General features: G+C 38.4%; 1 protein-coding gene across 3 annotated transcripts in view; it reads left to right on the top strand.

Moving 5' to 3' along the window:
- Positions 1 to 17,252, top strand: part of ZCWPW2 (zinc finger CW-type and PWWP domain containing 2) — a 151,907-nt gene that overhangs the window by 119,883 nt on the left and 14,772 nt on the right. For all 3 annotated transcript variants that reach the window (XM_032647904.1, XM_032647903.1, XM_032647905.1), the window contains exon 5: positions 2,668 to 2,714. In XM_032647904.1, the coding sequence (XP_032503795.1) occupies positions 2,668 to 2,714 (47 nt within the window). The remainder of the gene's footprint in view (positions 1 to 2,667; positions 2,715 to 17,252) is intronic.

Here is a 17,252-nt window from a genome sequence, read left to right as displayed (position 1 = left end):
ATGACAAGAAGCCTTTTTCTGGATTGGTTTCATCTGTGCTTTGTCCCTGAAGTCAGGAAGTACTTTGCCAGGAAGGGACTGCCTTTTAAAGTTCTTCTGATATTAGACAATGCCCCTGGCCACCCAAAACCCCATGAGTTCAACACTGAAGGCGTCAAAGTGGCCTACTTGCCCCCCACACACAACGTCTCTAATTCAGAGGGTCATAAGGACCTTGTAAGGCTCATTACTCACAGTGCTCTATGGAAAGGATTGTCAACGCTGTGGAAGAGAATCCTGATAGAACGTTGTGAAAGTCTGGAAGGATTATACCATTGAAGATGCCATTGTTGTTATAGAAAAAGTCGTGAAAGCCATCAAGCCTGAAACAATAAATCCCTGCTGGAGAAGACTGTGACCAGATGTTGTGCGTGACTTCACAGGATTTACGATGGAGCCAATCAAGGAAATCATGAAAGAGATTGTGGATAAGGCAAAAAGGGTGGGGGGCGAAGAGTTTCAAGATATGGATCTTGGAGAAATTCAAGAGCTAAGAGACACCAACTCCAGAGGAATTAACAGATGAGTGCTTCTGAACCAGGGCTAGGTAAGGACGAGGATGTAGAAGAAGCAGTGCCAGAAAACAAATTGACATCAGACAAGCTGGCAGAAGGTTTCCAAATATTCAAGACAGGTTTTGACTTTTTACGACATGGACTCTTCTATGATATGGGCTAAAGCAAAACAACAGGGACCCTTCTACGATACAGGCACTGGAACTAAAGCAAACGGTGGAAGAAGGGTTGGTACCATATAGAAACATTTTTGGAGAAATGATAAAGCAAAAAAGTCAGACAGAAATTAAGATGCACTTCTGTAAAGCTACACCAAATATGCCTGCCTCCCCTGTCTCCCCTTCCATCTCCTCCACTTTGTCTGCCTTTGCCACCCCTGAGACAGCAAGTCCAACCCCTCCTCCTCTTCCTTCTCCTCGGCCTAGTCAGCATGAAGTTGATGAGGATGAAGACCTTTATGATGATCCACTTCTACTCAATGAATAGTAAATAATCATCTTGCCATACAGTTAGTAAAATTATCTGTTGTGTATTATGAGAGTATCTTCATGTGAAAATCAAATACCTGTATGGCAAGTACTGTATGAGACTTTTTGTGTCCTCATCATCATCAACGCCCAAGTATTCATCATGTAGAACATTGTGTGCAAAGTGTGTTTTGAGGTGGATAGCCTAACCTTATATAGGCATAAGGTGAGTGATGTTTAACATAAAAGTAATAACATGTTAGTTTTCTTACTGTCTTATAACTTTGCTTTCAAAGAATTACATTACCATACAGTATGTCTCTCTTCCTCTCTCTCATAATTGGAGATACTGCATATCAACCTATCATCACAGGTAAGGGTTTTTAAACAAAATGTAACAGTGTTTCCCATCCTATCTTATGAGTATGACTGTACTACTCTATGCCATAAAAATGTGATAACCATTCATTCATTAGTGTATAAGAAAGGCTACTGTGAAACAATCATATCAATTACACTAGGCAACCATAAAGCAGTCATGTTGCTGTTTCTTTGTTAAACATGAATTTCATTTTCACATTATCTTTTAATTTTTGATGTCTAGTGTTAGTAATACATGTGACATCTACAGTGTTTTGTATCATAGAAGACATTATTGCTGTAGGTACTGACAGGCAGATGATTCATCTTGTAAACAGATAAGTTACAGCACTGATATATACAGTACAGTACTGTAAATGTTTTTTCTCTTACTATTTGCTTAATAACATTTTCTTTTCTCTGGCTTACTTTATTGTAAGAATACAGTTTATAATACATATAAAATATGTGTTACTCGACTGTTTATGTTATCACTAAGGCTTCCAGTCGACAGTAGGCTATTAGTTGTTAAGTTTTAGGGTAGTCAAAAATTATACGTGGATTTTTCACTGTGCAAGGGGTCTGCACTTTAAATCCACATGTTGTTCAAAGGTCATCTGTTCTCTATTTGATTAGACTCTTCATTATTGCTGAGTCTTTCTCTGATGCACTGTTGGCAGCTCAGGGACCCCAGATGGAGGCAGCAGGCATAAAGCTTAGGGATTTGTAGTCAAATGGATCTGCCCCCACTGCATGACCTCATGCTGTGAAGTGCAGATGGAGTACGCCCCTTTTAAAACTATCATGAGGATTAAATAAGATATTGTCTCTATAAAGTCTTTATTACATGTCTGGCTGGTAGTATGGGGTTGGCCAAAAAGTTCGTTAGAGTTTTTCCAAACTTTTTGGCCAGCCCAATAGATGTACACGTAGAGGTAGCTGGGATTTAATTCCAGATCCTACATACTCTAGAGCACATAAGCTGACCATAAGCTGTCTAGAAATGAGATACACTAGATGCTAGCTGGTGGACATCCAACCAGCCATCAGATTTAAGGGAGGAGGTTTGTCAAATAAGTATACCAATCCCTGATGTCATTACTTTTGGATTACTTTGTTTTACTCAACTCTGGGAGCTGAGTTTGTTAGCATTTTGATCAAAAGAACCACTGAAAACACATATCATGGTATAAGAAAGTAGAAAATTCTAACTGTGTAATGTTGCATTTATTTGAATAGGAGTGTAGTTCACTTTCTTGAAGCAGCCATACCTTATTATCTTACAGACAAATCCAAAGCAGATGGCAGAGTTGCTGTGGTGGCCAAGAAAGGGGTAAGATCATGTTTTATTAAATCAAATATACAGACTTCAAATTCAATCTGATTAACACTATTTTTAAAAGAAAATTAAATTAATATTTTAAATGAAAATGACATATAATCAAATTTTTCTTCTAAATGTTAGTTGACACTAAAAATTTAATATTTATAGTTACTTATATCAATGTTATAGAATTATCAAATATTAGAATAATAGAAAATTGTAAGTTAACAAATAAACAATTGCTTTTATTTGTACATACTCTCATATACTAAAATATTTTTAATATGTCATGTTATTGTAATGTATGCAATCTTCATAGAAAATTCAAATAATTAAAATTCACAGCTTAATATGGACTTTACCTTAAAGTTAAGTAGAGAACAATATCAGACATTTGTATGAATCTTTTTAATGAAAATTTATAAAGTTAATAGCATTTTAAAAGAATTCTTAAAATTTAACATGTCATTCTATACATTGTGTGTGGAGATATGTTTAACTCTAGTTACTGTCAAAACTGTGATTGGGATAGGTTGAGCCTTGACAGTCTCCTTAAGTGACAATATTCTCGAATAGTAGTTTCTCTCCTCGTGTCCACCACTATCAGTGCTTTTCCCACTCCCTTGCCAGCTTTAGATATCACCAATTTTTACATATTTGCCAATATTTGAAAGGAGAAAAATATGCCGTTGTTATTTCAATCTGCTGTTATTTATTCTTTTATTTTAGTGAGGTTGAGCATTTTTCATATATTTATTGGACATATTTCTTCTGAAAACTGCCTGTGCATATCCTTGCCCATTTCTTCCATGAGCTTTTTTTACTTTGATTGATTGATTTATAGGTTGAACTGCTTCTTTGGATCTTCATTTCCTTATGAAGCCTCCCCTGTCACATAAAACTTACCTTAGATATATTTGTATGCTTTTCTCTTTTTAATCTATCTTTTGTTACAGGGGCCCCAACTGAGAGCTTAGAAGGATAGAGGAAAAAGACATTTTTCCTCCCCTACACTAAAACCAGTTATCCGAATACCATTTATTGACTAATAAATAATCTTTCCCTTCTTTACTTTACTGTTTTTCTTTTGTTATCTTCTTTATAGTATATAGTATACCTTCTTCATAATATAACATACGGCATTTAACATGTCAAAATATCTGTTTCTATATCACGTATCTAGTCTTAAAAGAATTCTAAATTGCTGTTGTTATTGTTTCTCTATCTTTTCTTTAATGTGTGGATTGGTGATCCTTCATTACCCTACTTTTTCAAAAATTGTTTTCATAGTTCTTGCCTGTTTAGTTTTTCAGATTGTATGTATGTATGTATGTATATTATGATGAATTGACATTTTAAAAACCCTTTCTGTTTGGGGAGAGACTGTCCCTCCCAAGACTAGCCAGATCTTCTAGATGGCACAGGGTACATCTTTCATATGTACCAACTAATTCCAAACCCACATCACCCAACTACCTTCTTATCAAATTCTCAAATACCAAGCCAGTATTGCCCCTGCCCTAAATTATCCCAGGCCCAGGTTCCAGCCAATGGAGACCACCCCTCTAGACCAAAGCCTTCCAAAATTATTCAAAGTAGCCAGTCCTAAACTGTTTACCCTACCCTACATTTCCTTTCCCATGGAAACCTCAATAAAGGCACAATTTAAATAGTTTTAACAACATACAGATGAACTTTAGAAATATTTAGTTAAGTCTCCCAAGAAAAATTCTGTTGAGGTGATGATTGGTATTGTAGAAAATCTATGTATTCATTTGGAGAGAAATTACATGTTTATAAAGTGAATGCACACACGTAGAAATATGTCTCTTTATCATTTTTTCTTCAGTTTTTTTCAATGTAGAATTTTACGTATTTCTAACTAAGGCCTTCCCACATGATTTGTTACTAATTGGAAAAGGATCTCTTTTTTATTTTTTCTAATGAAAAAAAAATCATTTATTTATTTATTTATTTTTGGTTGCATTGGGTCTCTGTTGCTGTGTGTGGGCTTTCTCTAGTTGTGGCGAGTGTAAATTCAAAGTTTAGTTATGCAGACCTGGTACTTGGTAAACAGAAATTCATCTTTATCAGTAATATCCTCTCTTAACTTTTAAGAATTGTTTTCATCCTAATTACTAAAAAATAAAATATCATTTTTTAAATGTCACCATTTATAATAATAGAAGATTGTATTAATTTTTGTTTCTCTGCACATTATACCCATTTGAAAATTCACTCAAGGTATTAATTCACTTGGAATTCAAGTTTAGTAATACTTAAAATCTAGTGTCACAGGTTCCAGAAATTCAAAACTTTTCAACCATAACTCTCCACGTTTTCTATTCTATATTTTAACTTTGAGCCAGAAGGCAATAAAAAGAATTCTACAAAATGTGATTGCTCTTTTGTTAAGATACAAAAACCTTTTCAACTTGAGTCCTACTAATCACATGAAGAGCAGGTGTTGTCCTTTGTTATTTGGGACTAAAGGTTGTATTATGCAGCTTTCTTCAGTTTTGTTGATTATATTCATTACAAGTATAGTCCTTTCTCTCATCCAGACACACAAATTATGACTCCAACATCAAGCTACACACACGATGAATCTGGGTTTCTTCCAAAGTTTGGGATATTTCTCATTCACCGTCACCTTCCTCATCCCATTCCATTAAAACCAAAACCAATCTTACTAATCCATAGAAAAGTGGATATGACATACAAAAGGAATTTGAATGTAGCTATTGCACTAGATATTAAAAATGTTCTTTCTATGTCTAATAGAAATAGCTATCGTTTTCCTGTTTGCAGAGGGAAGTTGTTATCATTGGAAAAAGTATGCTAGTGAAAATTAGTAGAATTTACATATAACTTATTAGAATGAATCTATAATTTTAAATTTATAAACATTTGACTTCTGCCCATAATAGCTTCTTCAAACTTTTTATTTATATTAGACAACACAAGCCTATTTCTTTTCTTTGAAGACACATAAATTATTACTTTTAAATTCTTTAAAATTGTAATGACTTTGGGGTGATTTTTTTTATGTACTAATACCTTTAGTTTGCTTCAAAAATAATTTGCTCTGTTATGAAATATGTATATTAGGTACACATCTTAAATCTGTACTCCCCCACATACTGGGAACACAGTCACCCAGATCAAACAAAGGGAGGTGTATCTTGCATATCCTTCCATGAATCTAGGCTCAAGAATGTCTTTCATTTCAACCTCTGGGATCCTCAGCTGATGTAAAGACTTGGATCCAGATAAAATATTTTAAAGAATAGTCTTTTTTTTAAAAAAATTGTGCTGTTTTGCAGAGTCTGTCTATTCCTGTGTAGGGGAGATCATCTTCTTTTGCATGTTGCTGAGGATTAATGTTCAGAATTTGACAGTGATGGGTTAAAGAATCAGGCCAATTATCCTTACTACTCAAGTTGATGGAGAGAAAAGTGGTAAAATAGATAATGAAGGTCTCAAAATTTGTTCTTTAGTCCAGAAAGAATAGTGTAATATGGGTACTATAATCATTGAATGTTCTCTGTACATCAGCTTTTTAGGATTTAATTGAAATACGTAGATTCTAGAAAGTCTTCCTGAGAAATCTTACCTTTTCCCAACATTCCTCTTGCTAAAATATCCAGTGACTTAGGAAAAACTATACACAAATAAGAATTGTTTTCAACAGACTTGGATTTTTAGACAGTGTCCAATTGCAAGTCAAATAATCTAACTTACCAGCTTCATTCAATCAGATAAACCACTGATATAAGTTCTGCTTTTTTCTGATTTCCATGGAACTCTTTCCTCTCTGGACACTCTGTTCCTATTAGTCCTTAGTATTCTGAAGCTCTATATAAATATGAGTACAATCTGTGCTATTTAAAAAATAATAAACTTCCTGAATTTCTGTGTTCTATCACTGGTATAGCTAGATGGTCAAAGACTGTTTAAAAAAAAAAATCAAGTGCAAGACTTCAAAATTTATCAGTGAAGTACATAGTCATATAGTTCCTTGAGGTGTCCTGTTACTTCTGTCCTCAGCCAAGATTGGGAGCTGTTAATGGAAGGCCTTTTCATGCCTTCTGTTTAAGGTGGTCTAGTGGTCAATTTCTATTTTAGGGCAAAATATTCTCCTGTGTCTCAGCTCACTGCTTGACCACACACTCCAGTATTTTTTCTAGTAAGCTCCTCAAAGCAGAGAAATCCACAGTGCTTTAGTGTGAACTTATACATGGCTGAAGAGAGTGCAAGGGACAACTAGATGTTTATAAGTCATGTTGCCAGGGACTGGTCTCTGATATTGTCCAAATCTCACAGGAATACCCCTCTACTGAAGATTGACGAGAGTGAAACATTGGTCATTAGCAGATATCTATGTAAGAAACACTGGATTTGTAGATGATCTGTTGAAATCATGTTTAAATAGGGCTAGAAAATGATCATTTCAACCTTCCTTCCTTTTCAAAGAAGTGTTAAAAACAAATATTATCTGAACCCGAAGACTTAACTTTATTATTGGTACTCTCCAGATACTCAGATTAAGTAATAACCATCTTTTACAATGTTGCATGAAACCAGTTTTCATCCTTTTCCAAGCATATATTTCCCAGCAGATTTACCAAAGGGGAATGAGAATATTGGCTTTTCCTTCTATATGATGACTTTTGACAAGGAGTTTATGTACATTATTCAAGATACAGATTCATTCTTTTGTCAAAGTAGGCAGCTCTTTACTGATTACTGACTGACAATTATTCTCAAAAGGTTACAAAACATATTTATGTCTTCTATGAGCATAAATTGCTGATCAAAATTTTACAGCCTCAGATTTAGCACAGCTAACAAACTTGTTCTTCTTGCTTAAAGAGATTTTTAATTTTGGGACTTCCCTGGAGGTCCAGTGGTTAAGACTCCATGCCTCCACTGCAGGGGGCTTGGGTTCGATCCCTGGTTGGGGAACTAAGATCCTGCATGCCACACGGCCAAAAAAAAAAAAAAAAAAAAAAAAACAAAACAAAGGTTTTCTTTGTTGTTGTTATTGTTTGTGTGTGTGTTTTTTGTTTTACATCTTTATTGGAGTATAATTGCTTTACAATGGTGTGTTAGTTTCTGCTTTATAACAAAGTGAACCAGTTATACATATACATATGTCCCCATATCTCTTCCCTCTTGCGTCTCCCTCCCTCCCACCCTCCCTATCCCACCCCTTTAGGTGGTCACAAAGCACCAAGCTGATCTCTCTGTGCTATGCAGCTGCTTCCCACTAGCTATCTATTTTACGTTAGGTAGTGTATATATGTCCATGCCACTCTCTCGCTTTGTCACAGCTTACCCTTCCCCCTCCCCATATCCTCAAGTCCATTCTCTAGTAGGTCTGTGTCTTTATTCCTGTCTTACCCCTAGGTTCTTCATAACATTTTTTTATTCTTAAATTCCATATATATGTGTTAGCATACGTATTTGTCTTTCTCTTTCTGACTTACTTCACTCTGTATGACAGACTCTAGGTCCATCCACCTCATTACAAATAGCTCAATTTCCTTTATTTTTATGGCTGAGTAATATTCCATTGTATATATGTGCCACATCTTCTTTATCCATTCATCCGATGATGGGCACTTAGGTTGTTTCCATCTCCAGGCTATTGTAAATAGAGCTGCAATGAACATTTTGGTACATGACTCTTTCTGAATTATGGTTTCCTCAGGGTATATGCCCAGTAGTGGGATTGCTGGGTCATATGGTAGTTCTATTTGTAGTTTTTAAAGGAACCTCCATACTGTTCTCCGTAGTGGCTGTACCAATTCACATTCCCACCAGCAGTGCAAGAGTGCTCCCTTTTCTCCACACCCTCTCCAGCATTTATTGTTTCTAGATTTTTTGATGATGGCCATTCTGACTGGTGTGAGATGATATCTCATTGAACTTTTGATTTGCATTTCTCTAATGATTAATGATGTTGAGCATTCTTTCATGTGTTTTTTGGCAGTCTGTATATCTTCTTTGGAGAAATGTCTAGGTCATCTGCCCATTTTTGGATTGGGTTGTTTGTTTTTTTGTTATTGAGCTGCAAGAGCTGCTTGTAAATTTTGGAGATTAATCGTTTCTCAGTTGCTTCATTTGCAAATATTTTCTCCCATTCTGAGGGTTGTCTTTTGGTCTTGTTTCTGGTTTCCTTTGCTGTGCAAAAGCTTTGAAGTTTCATTAGGTTCCATTTGTTTATTTTTGTCTTTATTTCCATTTCTCTAGGAGGTGGGTCAAAAAGGATCTTGCTGTGATTTATGTCATAGAGTCTTCTGCCTATGTTTTCCTCTAAGAGTTTGACAGTTTCTGGCCTTACATTTAGGTATTTAATCCATTTGGAGCTTATTTTTGTGTATGGTGTTAGGGAGTGATTAATCTCATATTTTTACATGTACCTGTCCAGTTTTCCCAGCACCACTTATTGAAGAGGCTCTCCTTTCTCCATGGTACATTCCTGCCTCCTTTATCAAAGATAAGGTGACCATATGTGCGTGGGTTTACCTCTGGGCTTTCTATCCTGTTCCATTGATCTATTTCTGTTTTTGTGCCAGTACCAAACTGTCTAGATTACTGTAGCTTTGTAGTATAGTCTGAAGTCAGGGAGCCTGATTCCTCCAGGTCCGTTTTTCACTCTCAAGATTGCTTTGGCTGTTCGGGGTCATTTGTGTTTCCATACAAATTGTGAATTTTTTTGTTCTAGTTCTGTGAAAAATGCCAGTGGTAGTTTGATAGGGATTGCACTGAATCTGTAGATTGCTTTGGGTAGTAGAGTCATTTTCACAATGTTGATTCTTCCAATCTAAGCACATGGTATATCTCTCCTTCTATTTGTATCATCTTTCTTTTATCAGTGTCTTATAATTTTCTGCATAGAGGTCTTTTGTCTCCTTACGTAGGTTTATTCCTAGATATTTTATTCTTTTTGTTGCAGTGGTAAATGGGAGTGTTTTCTTGATTTCACTTTCAAATTTTTCTTCATTACTGTATAGGAATGCCAGAGATTTCTGTGCATTACTTTTTTATCCTGCTACCTTACCAAATTCATTGATTAGTAGTTTTCTGGTAGCATCTTTAGGATTCTCTATGTATAGTATCATGTCATCTGCAAACAATGACTGTTTTACTTCTTCTTTTCCGATTTGGATTCCTTTTATTTCCTTTTCTTCTCTGATTGCTGTGGCTAAAACTTCCAAAACTATGTTGAATAAGAGTTGTGAGAGTGGGCAACCTTGTCTTGTTCCTGATCTTAGTGGAAATGCTTTCAGTTTTTCACCATTGAGGATGATGTTGGCTGTGGGTTTGTCATATATGGCCTTTATTATGCTGAGGAAAGTTACCTCTATGCCTACTTTCTGCAGGGTTTTTATCATAAATGGGTGTTGAATTTTGTCGAAAGCTTTTTCTGCATCTATTGAGATGATCATATGGTTTTTCTCCTTCAATTTGTTAATATGGTGTATCACGTTGATAGATTTGCATATATTAAAGAATCCTTGCATTCCTGGAATAAACCCCACTTGATCATGGTGTATGATCCTTTTAATGTGCTGTTGGATTCTGTTTGCTAGGATTTTGTTGAGAATTTTTGCATCTATGTTCATCAGTGATATTGACCTGTAGTTTTCTTTCTTTGTGACATCCTTGTCTGGTTTTGGTCAGAGGGATGGTGGCCTTGTAGAATGAGTTTGGGAGTGTTCCTCCCTCTGCTATATTTTGGAAGAGTTTGAGAAGGATAGGTGTTAGCTCTTCTCTAAATGTTTGATAGAATTCGCCTGTGAAGCCATCTGATCCTGGGCTTTTGTTTGTTGGAAGATTTTTAATCACAGTTTCAATATCAGTGCTTGTGATTGGTCTGTTCATATTTTCTATTTCTTCTTGATTCAGTCTTGGCAGGTTGTGCATTTCTAAGAATTTGTCCATTTCTTCCAGGTTGTCCATTTTATTGGCATAGAGTTGCTTGTAGTAATCTCTCATGATCTTTTGTATTTCTGCAGTGTCAGTTGTTACTTCTCCTTTTTCATTTCTAATTCTATTGATTTGAGTCTTCTCCCTTTTTTTCTTGATGAGTCTGGCTAATGGTTTATCAATTTTCTTTATCTTCTCAAAGAACCAGCTTTTAGTTTTATTGATCTTTGCTATTGATTCCTTCATTTCTTTTTCATTTATTTCTGATCTGAACTTTATGATTTCTTTCCTTCTGCTAACTTTGGGGTTTTTTTGTTCTTCTTTCTCTAATTGCTTTAGGTGCAAGGTTAGGTTGTTAATTTGAGATGTTTCCTGTTTCTTAAGGTAGGATTGTATTGCTATAAACTTCCCTCTTAGAACTGCTTTTGCTGCATCCCATAGGTTTTGGGTCATCGTGTCTCCATTGTCATTTGTTTCTAGGTATTTTTTTATTTCCTCTTTGATTTCTTCAGTGATCACTTCATTATTAAGTAGTGTATTGTTTAGCCTCCATGTGTTTGTATTTTTTACAGATCTTTTCCTGTATTTGATATATAGTCTCATAGTGTTGTGGTCGGAAAAGATACTTGATACAATTTCAATTTTCTTAAATTTACCAAGGCTTGATCTGTGACCCAAGATATGATCTATCCTGGAGAATGTTCCATGAGCACTTGAGAAAAATGTGTATTCTGTTGTTTTTGGTTGGAATGTCCTATATATATCAATTAAGTTCATCTTGTTTAATGTATCATTTAAAGCTTGTGTTCCCTTATTTATTTTCATTTTGGATGATCTGTCCATTGGTGAAAGTGGGGTGTTAAAGCCCCCTACCATGAATGTGTTACTGTCGATTTCCCCTTTTATGGCTGTTAGTATTTGCCTTATGTATTGAGGTGCTCCTGTGTTGGGTGCATAAATATTTACAATTGTTATATCTTCTTCTTGGATCGATCCCTTGATCATTATGTAGTGTCCTTCTTTGTCTCTTTAATAGTCTTTATTTTAAAGTCTATTTTGTCTGATATGAGAATTGCTCCTCCAGCTTTCTTTTGGTTTCCATTTGCATGGAATATCTTTTTCCATCCCCTTAGTTTCAGTCTGTATGTGTCTCTAGGTCTGAAGTGGGTCTCTTGTAGACAGCATATATAGGGGTCTTGTTTTTGTATCCATTCAGCCAGTCTGTGTCTTTTGGTGGGAGCATTTAATCCATTGACATTTAAGGTAATTATTGATATGTATGGTCCTATTCCCATTTTCTTAATTGTTTTGGGTTTGTTATTGAAGGTCTTTTCCTTTTCTTGTGTTTCTTGCCTAGAGAAGATCCTTTAGCAGTTGTTGTAAAGGTGGTTTGGTGGTGCTGAACTCTCTCAGCTTTTGCTTGCCTATAAAGGTTTTAATTTCTCCATCAACTCTGAATGAGATCCTTGTTGGGTAGAGTAATCTTGGTTGTAGGTTTTTCTCCTTCATCACTTTAAATATGTCCTGCCAGTCCCTTCTGGATTGCAGAGTTTCTGCTGAAAGATCAGCTGTTAACCTTATGGGGATTCCTTTGTGTGTTACTTTTCCCTTGGTGATTTTTTTTTTTTTTTGGAGGTATGCGGGCCTCCCACCGCTGTGGCCTCTCCTGCCATGGAGCACAGGCTCCAGACACGCAGGCCCAGCAGCCATGGCCCACAGGCCCAGCCGCTCCATGGCATGTGGGATCCTCCCGGACTGGGGCACGAACCCACGTCCCCTGCATCGGCAGGCAGAATCCCAACCACTGCGCCACTGGGGAATCCCCCCTTGCTGCTTTTAATATGTTTTCTTTGTATTTAATTTTTGACAGTTTGATTAATATGTGTCTTGGCGTGTTTCTCCTTGGATTTATCCTGTATGGGACTCTCTGTGCTTCCTGGACTTGACTAACTCTTTCCTTTCCCATTAGGGAAGTTTTCAACTATAATCTCTTCAAGTATTTTCTCAGTCCCTTTCTTTTTCTCTTCTTCTTCTGGAACCCCTATAATTCGAATGTTGGTGCGTTTAATGTTGTCCCAGAGGTCTCTGAGACTGTCCTCAGTTCTTTTCATTCTTTTTTCTTTATTCTGCTCTGCAGTAGTTATTTCCACTATTTTATCTTCCAGGTCACTTATCCGTTCTTCTGCCTCAGTTATTCTGCTATTGATCCCATCTAGAGTATTTTTAATTTCACTTATTGTGTTGTTCATCATTGCTTGTTTCATCTTTAGTTCTTCTAGGTCGTTGTTAAATGTTTCTTGCATTTTGTCTATTGTATTTCCAAGATTTTGGATCATCTTTACTATCATTATTCTGAATTGTTTTTCAGGTAGGCTGCCTATTTCCTCTTCATTTGTTAGGTCTGGTGGGTTTTTATCTTGCTCCTTCATCTGCTGTGTGTTTTTCTGTCTTTTCATTTTGCTTATCTTACTGTGTTTGGGGTCTCCTTTTGCAGGCTGCAGGTTCATGGTTCCTGTTGTTTTTGGTGCCTGTCCCTGGTGGAGGGGAGTAGTGCCTGTGTTCTGGTGGAAGAGGCTGGATCTTGTCTTTCTGGTGGGAAGGTCCACGTCTGGTGGTGTGTTTTGGGGTGTCTGTGGACTTATTTTGATTTTAGACAGCATCTCTGCTACTAGGTGGGGTTGTGTTCCTGTCTTGCTAGTTGTTTGGCATAGGGTGTCCAGCACTGTAGCTTGTTGGTCGTTGAGTGAAGCTGGGTCTTGGTGTTGAGATGGAGATCTCTGGGAGATTTTCGCCATTTGATATTATGTGTAGCTGGGCGGTCTCTTGTGGACCAGTGTCCTGAAATTGGCTCTCCCACCTCAGAGGCACAGCACTGACTCTTGGCTGCAGCACCAAGAGCCTTTCATCCAGATGGCTCAGAATAAAAGGGAGAAAAAGTAGAAAGAAAGAAAGAAAAAAGAAAGAAAGAAAGAAAGAAGGAAAGAAAGAAGATAAAATAAAGATAAAATAGTTATTAAAATAAAAATAATTATTAAGAAAAAAAAAATTTTTAAAGGAAAAAAAACCGGGTGCTTCCCTGGTGGCGCAGTGGTTGAGAGTCTGCCTGCTGATGCAGGGGACACAGGCTCATGCCCCGGTCCCAGAAGATCCCACATGCCACGGAGTGGCTGGGCCCATGAGCCATGGCCACTGAGCCTGCGCGTCCGGAGCCTGTGCTCCGCAAGGGGAGAGGCCACGACAATGAGAGGCCCGCGTAAAGCAAAACAAACAAACAACAACAACAAAAAAAAACGGACAGATAGAACCATAGGACAAATGGTGAAAGCAAAGCCCTAGGGACAAAATCTCACACAGAAGCATACACATACACACTCATAAAAAGAGGAAAACGGGAAAAAATAATAAATCTTCCTCTCAAAGCCCACCTCCTCAATTTGGGATGATTTGTTGTCTATTCATGTATTCCACAGCTGCAGGGTACATCAAGTTGATTGTGGAGCTTCAATCCGCTGCTTCTGAGGCTGCTGGGAGAAATTTCCCTTTCTCTTCTTTGTTCGCACAGCTCCCGGGGCTCAGCTTTGGATTTGGCTACGCCTCTGTTTGTAGGTCGCCGGAGGGCGTCTGTTCTTCACTCAGGCAGGACGTGGTTAAAGGAGCAGCTGCTTCGGGGACTCTGGCTCACTCAGGCCATGGGGATGGAGGGGTGTGGATGCGGGGCGAGTGTGCGGCAGCAGAGGCCAGTGGGACGTTGCACCAGCCTGAGGCACGCCGTGCGTTCTCCCGGGGAAGTTTTCCCTGGATCCTGGGACCCTGGCAGTGGCGGGCTGCACAGGCTCCCCGGAAGGGAGGTGTGGATAGTGACCTGTGCTCGCACACAGGCTTCTTGGTGGCGGCAGCAGCAGCCTTGGTGTCTCATGCCCGTCTCTCGGGTCCGCGCTGTTAGCCGCGGCTTGCGCCCGTCTCTGCAGCTCCTTTAAGCAGCGCTCTTAATCCCCTCTCCTCGCGCACCCGGAAACAAAAGAGGGAAGAAAAAGTCTTGCTTCTTCGGCAGGTACAGACTTTTTCCCCCGGACTCCCTCCCGGCTAGCCGTGGTACACTAACCCCCTGCAGGCTGTGTTCACGCTGCCAACCCCAGTCCTCTCCCTGCACTCCGACCAAAGCCCGAGCCTCAGCTTCCAGCCCCGTCCACCCCAGCGGGTGAGCAGACAAGCCTCTCCGGCTGGTGAGTGCCGGTCGGCACTGATCCTCTGTGCGGGAATCTCTCTGCTTTGCCCTCCGCACCCCTGTTGCTGTGCTCTTCTTCGCGGCTCTGATGCTTTTCCCCTCCGCCACCCGCAGTCTCCGCCTGCGAAGGGGCTTCCTAGTGTGTGGAAACTTTTCCTCCTTCGCAGCTCCCTTCCACTGGTGCAAGTCCCGTCCCTATTCTTTTGTCTCTGTTTATTCTTTTTTCTTTTGCCCTACCCAGGTACGTGGGGACTTTCTTGCCTTTTGGGAGGTCTGAGGTTTTCTCCAGCGTTCAGTAGGTGTTCTGTAGGAGTTGTTCCACGTGTAGATGTATTTCTGGTGTATCTGTGGGGAGGAAGGTGATGTCCGCCATCCTCCCCCAAAGCTCTGGTTGGCACTTTAATCTTGGACTTCCTAGTCTCCAGAACTTGTCTTCGTGTGGTCACCTTCAGTGACTGGTCTGGGTCCTCAACTGCTCCCCAACATCAGGGGTCTCTGCTAGTGTTGGAGGGTCTCCTGCAGAGGCAGGGGGTGGCTGTGGCTCACTGTGGGGACAAGGACACTGGCAGCAGAAGTTCTGGGAAGTACTCCTTGGTGTGAGCCAAAAAAAGGTTTTTAATTTAGATGAATAGTGGCTTAAGGAAATGGGCAATATCAAGTCAGTTTATGCAGATTATATTAATCTGATATAAACACAATTCTTATAGATTTTCTGTCCTTTGCAGTAAAAGGCAGTTCTCTCATTTGCCATTCTAGTCCACAATGCTAATTATTTTTTTTCAGTAAATGGCATATGCTGTCTATACATACACCTCTTTGTTTTTATGTCCAAGAAAATAATTAATACTTGCTTTGTTTTCTTTAAAATCAGTGATGCTTGTATAGCAATATATTTGTGTGGATGGGTGTGGGCTAGATCAGTGCCTGGAAAACTGTAGTCACCTGAAGAGCTTATTTAAGTACAGATTCCAGGCCCCACCCGCAGAGTTTCTGATTTGGTACACATGGGATGGCCATGAGTATTTGCATTTCTAACAAGCTCTCAGATGTTGCTGATTCTGTCATGTTGTGGCTCTTGTTCGGAATAGCATTGGACTGGACAACATAGGAGAATCAGCTGTGCAACACAAGAAGAGAAGGGGAAGAGATAGATTAGATAAAGTAATCTTTAGTGTCTACTTGTACTGGGTTGGATAGTAGCCTCTGAAAGATACATCCACCAGGAACCTCAGAATGTGACCTTATTTGAAATAAGGATCTTTGCAAATCCTTTGGGTGAGGATTTTGAGATGAGCTCATCCTGGATAATATGGGCCCTCAATGGAACGATAAGTGTTCTTATGAGACAGACATCTATCCTTCAGAACTGTAAGACAATAATTCTCTGATGCTTTACCAAATCTGTGGTAATTTGTTATGGCAGATTTGGGAAACTAATACACTACCAAAGTCCAGCCATATCAAAGTGCCAAGTTCCCTCTGTCGTATGGTCTAAGGAAAAAGGGTAGAGTTCTGACACTGACCTGGTGGACTAGTATAACAATGAAACAGTGACTGAACATCAACTAATTGCCAAACACTGTTGGATACTTCCTGGCATGTTGTGTAATTAATCTTCCCTCAAATGCCTTGAAGTAGTTATTTTTTTAGCATTATTTAACAAAAGAAGACCCTGAAATGCAGAATGGTCATTTAGTCAGAAAATATTTATTAAGTGTCTACCTTACGCCAGGCTCTTGCTGGATGTTAGAGTAGTCAGTGACTTACCAAAGGTGATCCCGCTTGTAGGTGCCAGAGTCAGTGTCCAGATCCAGACCCTCTCCTTCCAGATGCAGTGCCCTTCTCCATCCATCATACGTTGTCAAAGGCTGGAGCAGGAAAGCACAGGGCGTTTGGCAAATACTGACTAGTCCATTTTGGCTGCTATGGAGTATTTAACAAAGGAGAAAAGGAATTTATTATGACCAGCACAACTCACTGTAATTTATGGTAGTCGTCTAGCAGTATTTCTTTCTATTAGTACCTATAAAGCAGTTTTCACTTTGTTACCTGAATTTCATTTCCACTTGTGACCAGCCTTTCAATTCATACTCAAATATGCATGTAATATAAGCTGATCCTTAATAACAAGATAGAAGTAATAGCATTACATTGTTTTTGGAGATGTAGTTCAATGATTTAGACAACAGTATTTCTATACATATTTTTTAACATATAGATATATAACAGTCCTGGAAAAACTATTTGAATATTACCTTGAGGTTGAAGATCACAAAAAGAAGATCACTTACTCTTTAGCATCATAATAATATGAATTCCCTGAATGTTTCATACAAACTTCCCCTGAGTGATTATTAGGATATAATTTTTTTATGAGAAGTAAA

The sequence above is a fragment of the Phocoena sinus genome, chromosome 11, assembly GCF_008692025.1.
Source record: "Phocoena sinus isolate mPhoSin1 chromosome 11, mPhoSin1.pri, whole genome shotgun sequence".
Classification (NCBI taxonomy): domain Eukaryota; kingdom Metazoa; phylum Chordata; class Mammalia; order Artiodactyla; family Phocoenidae; genus Phocoena; species Phocoena sinus.
The sequence above is the reverse complement of the archived record's forward strand: the minus strand, read 5'-3'. Positions and strand labels throughout refer to the sequence as shown.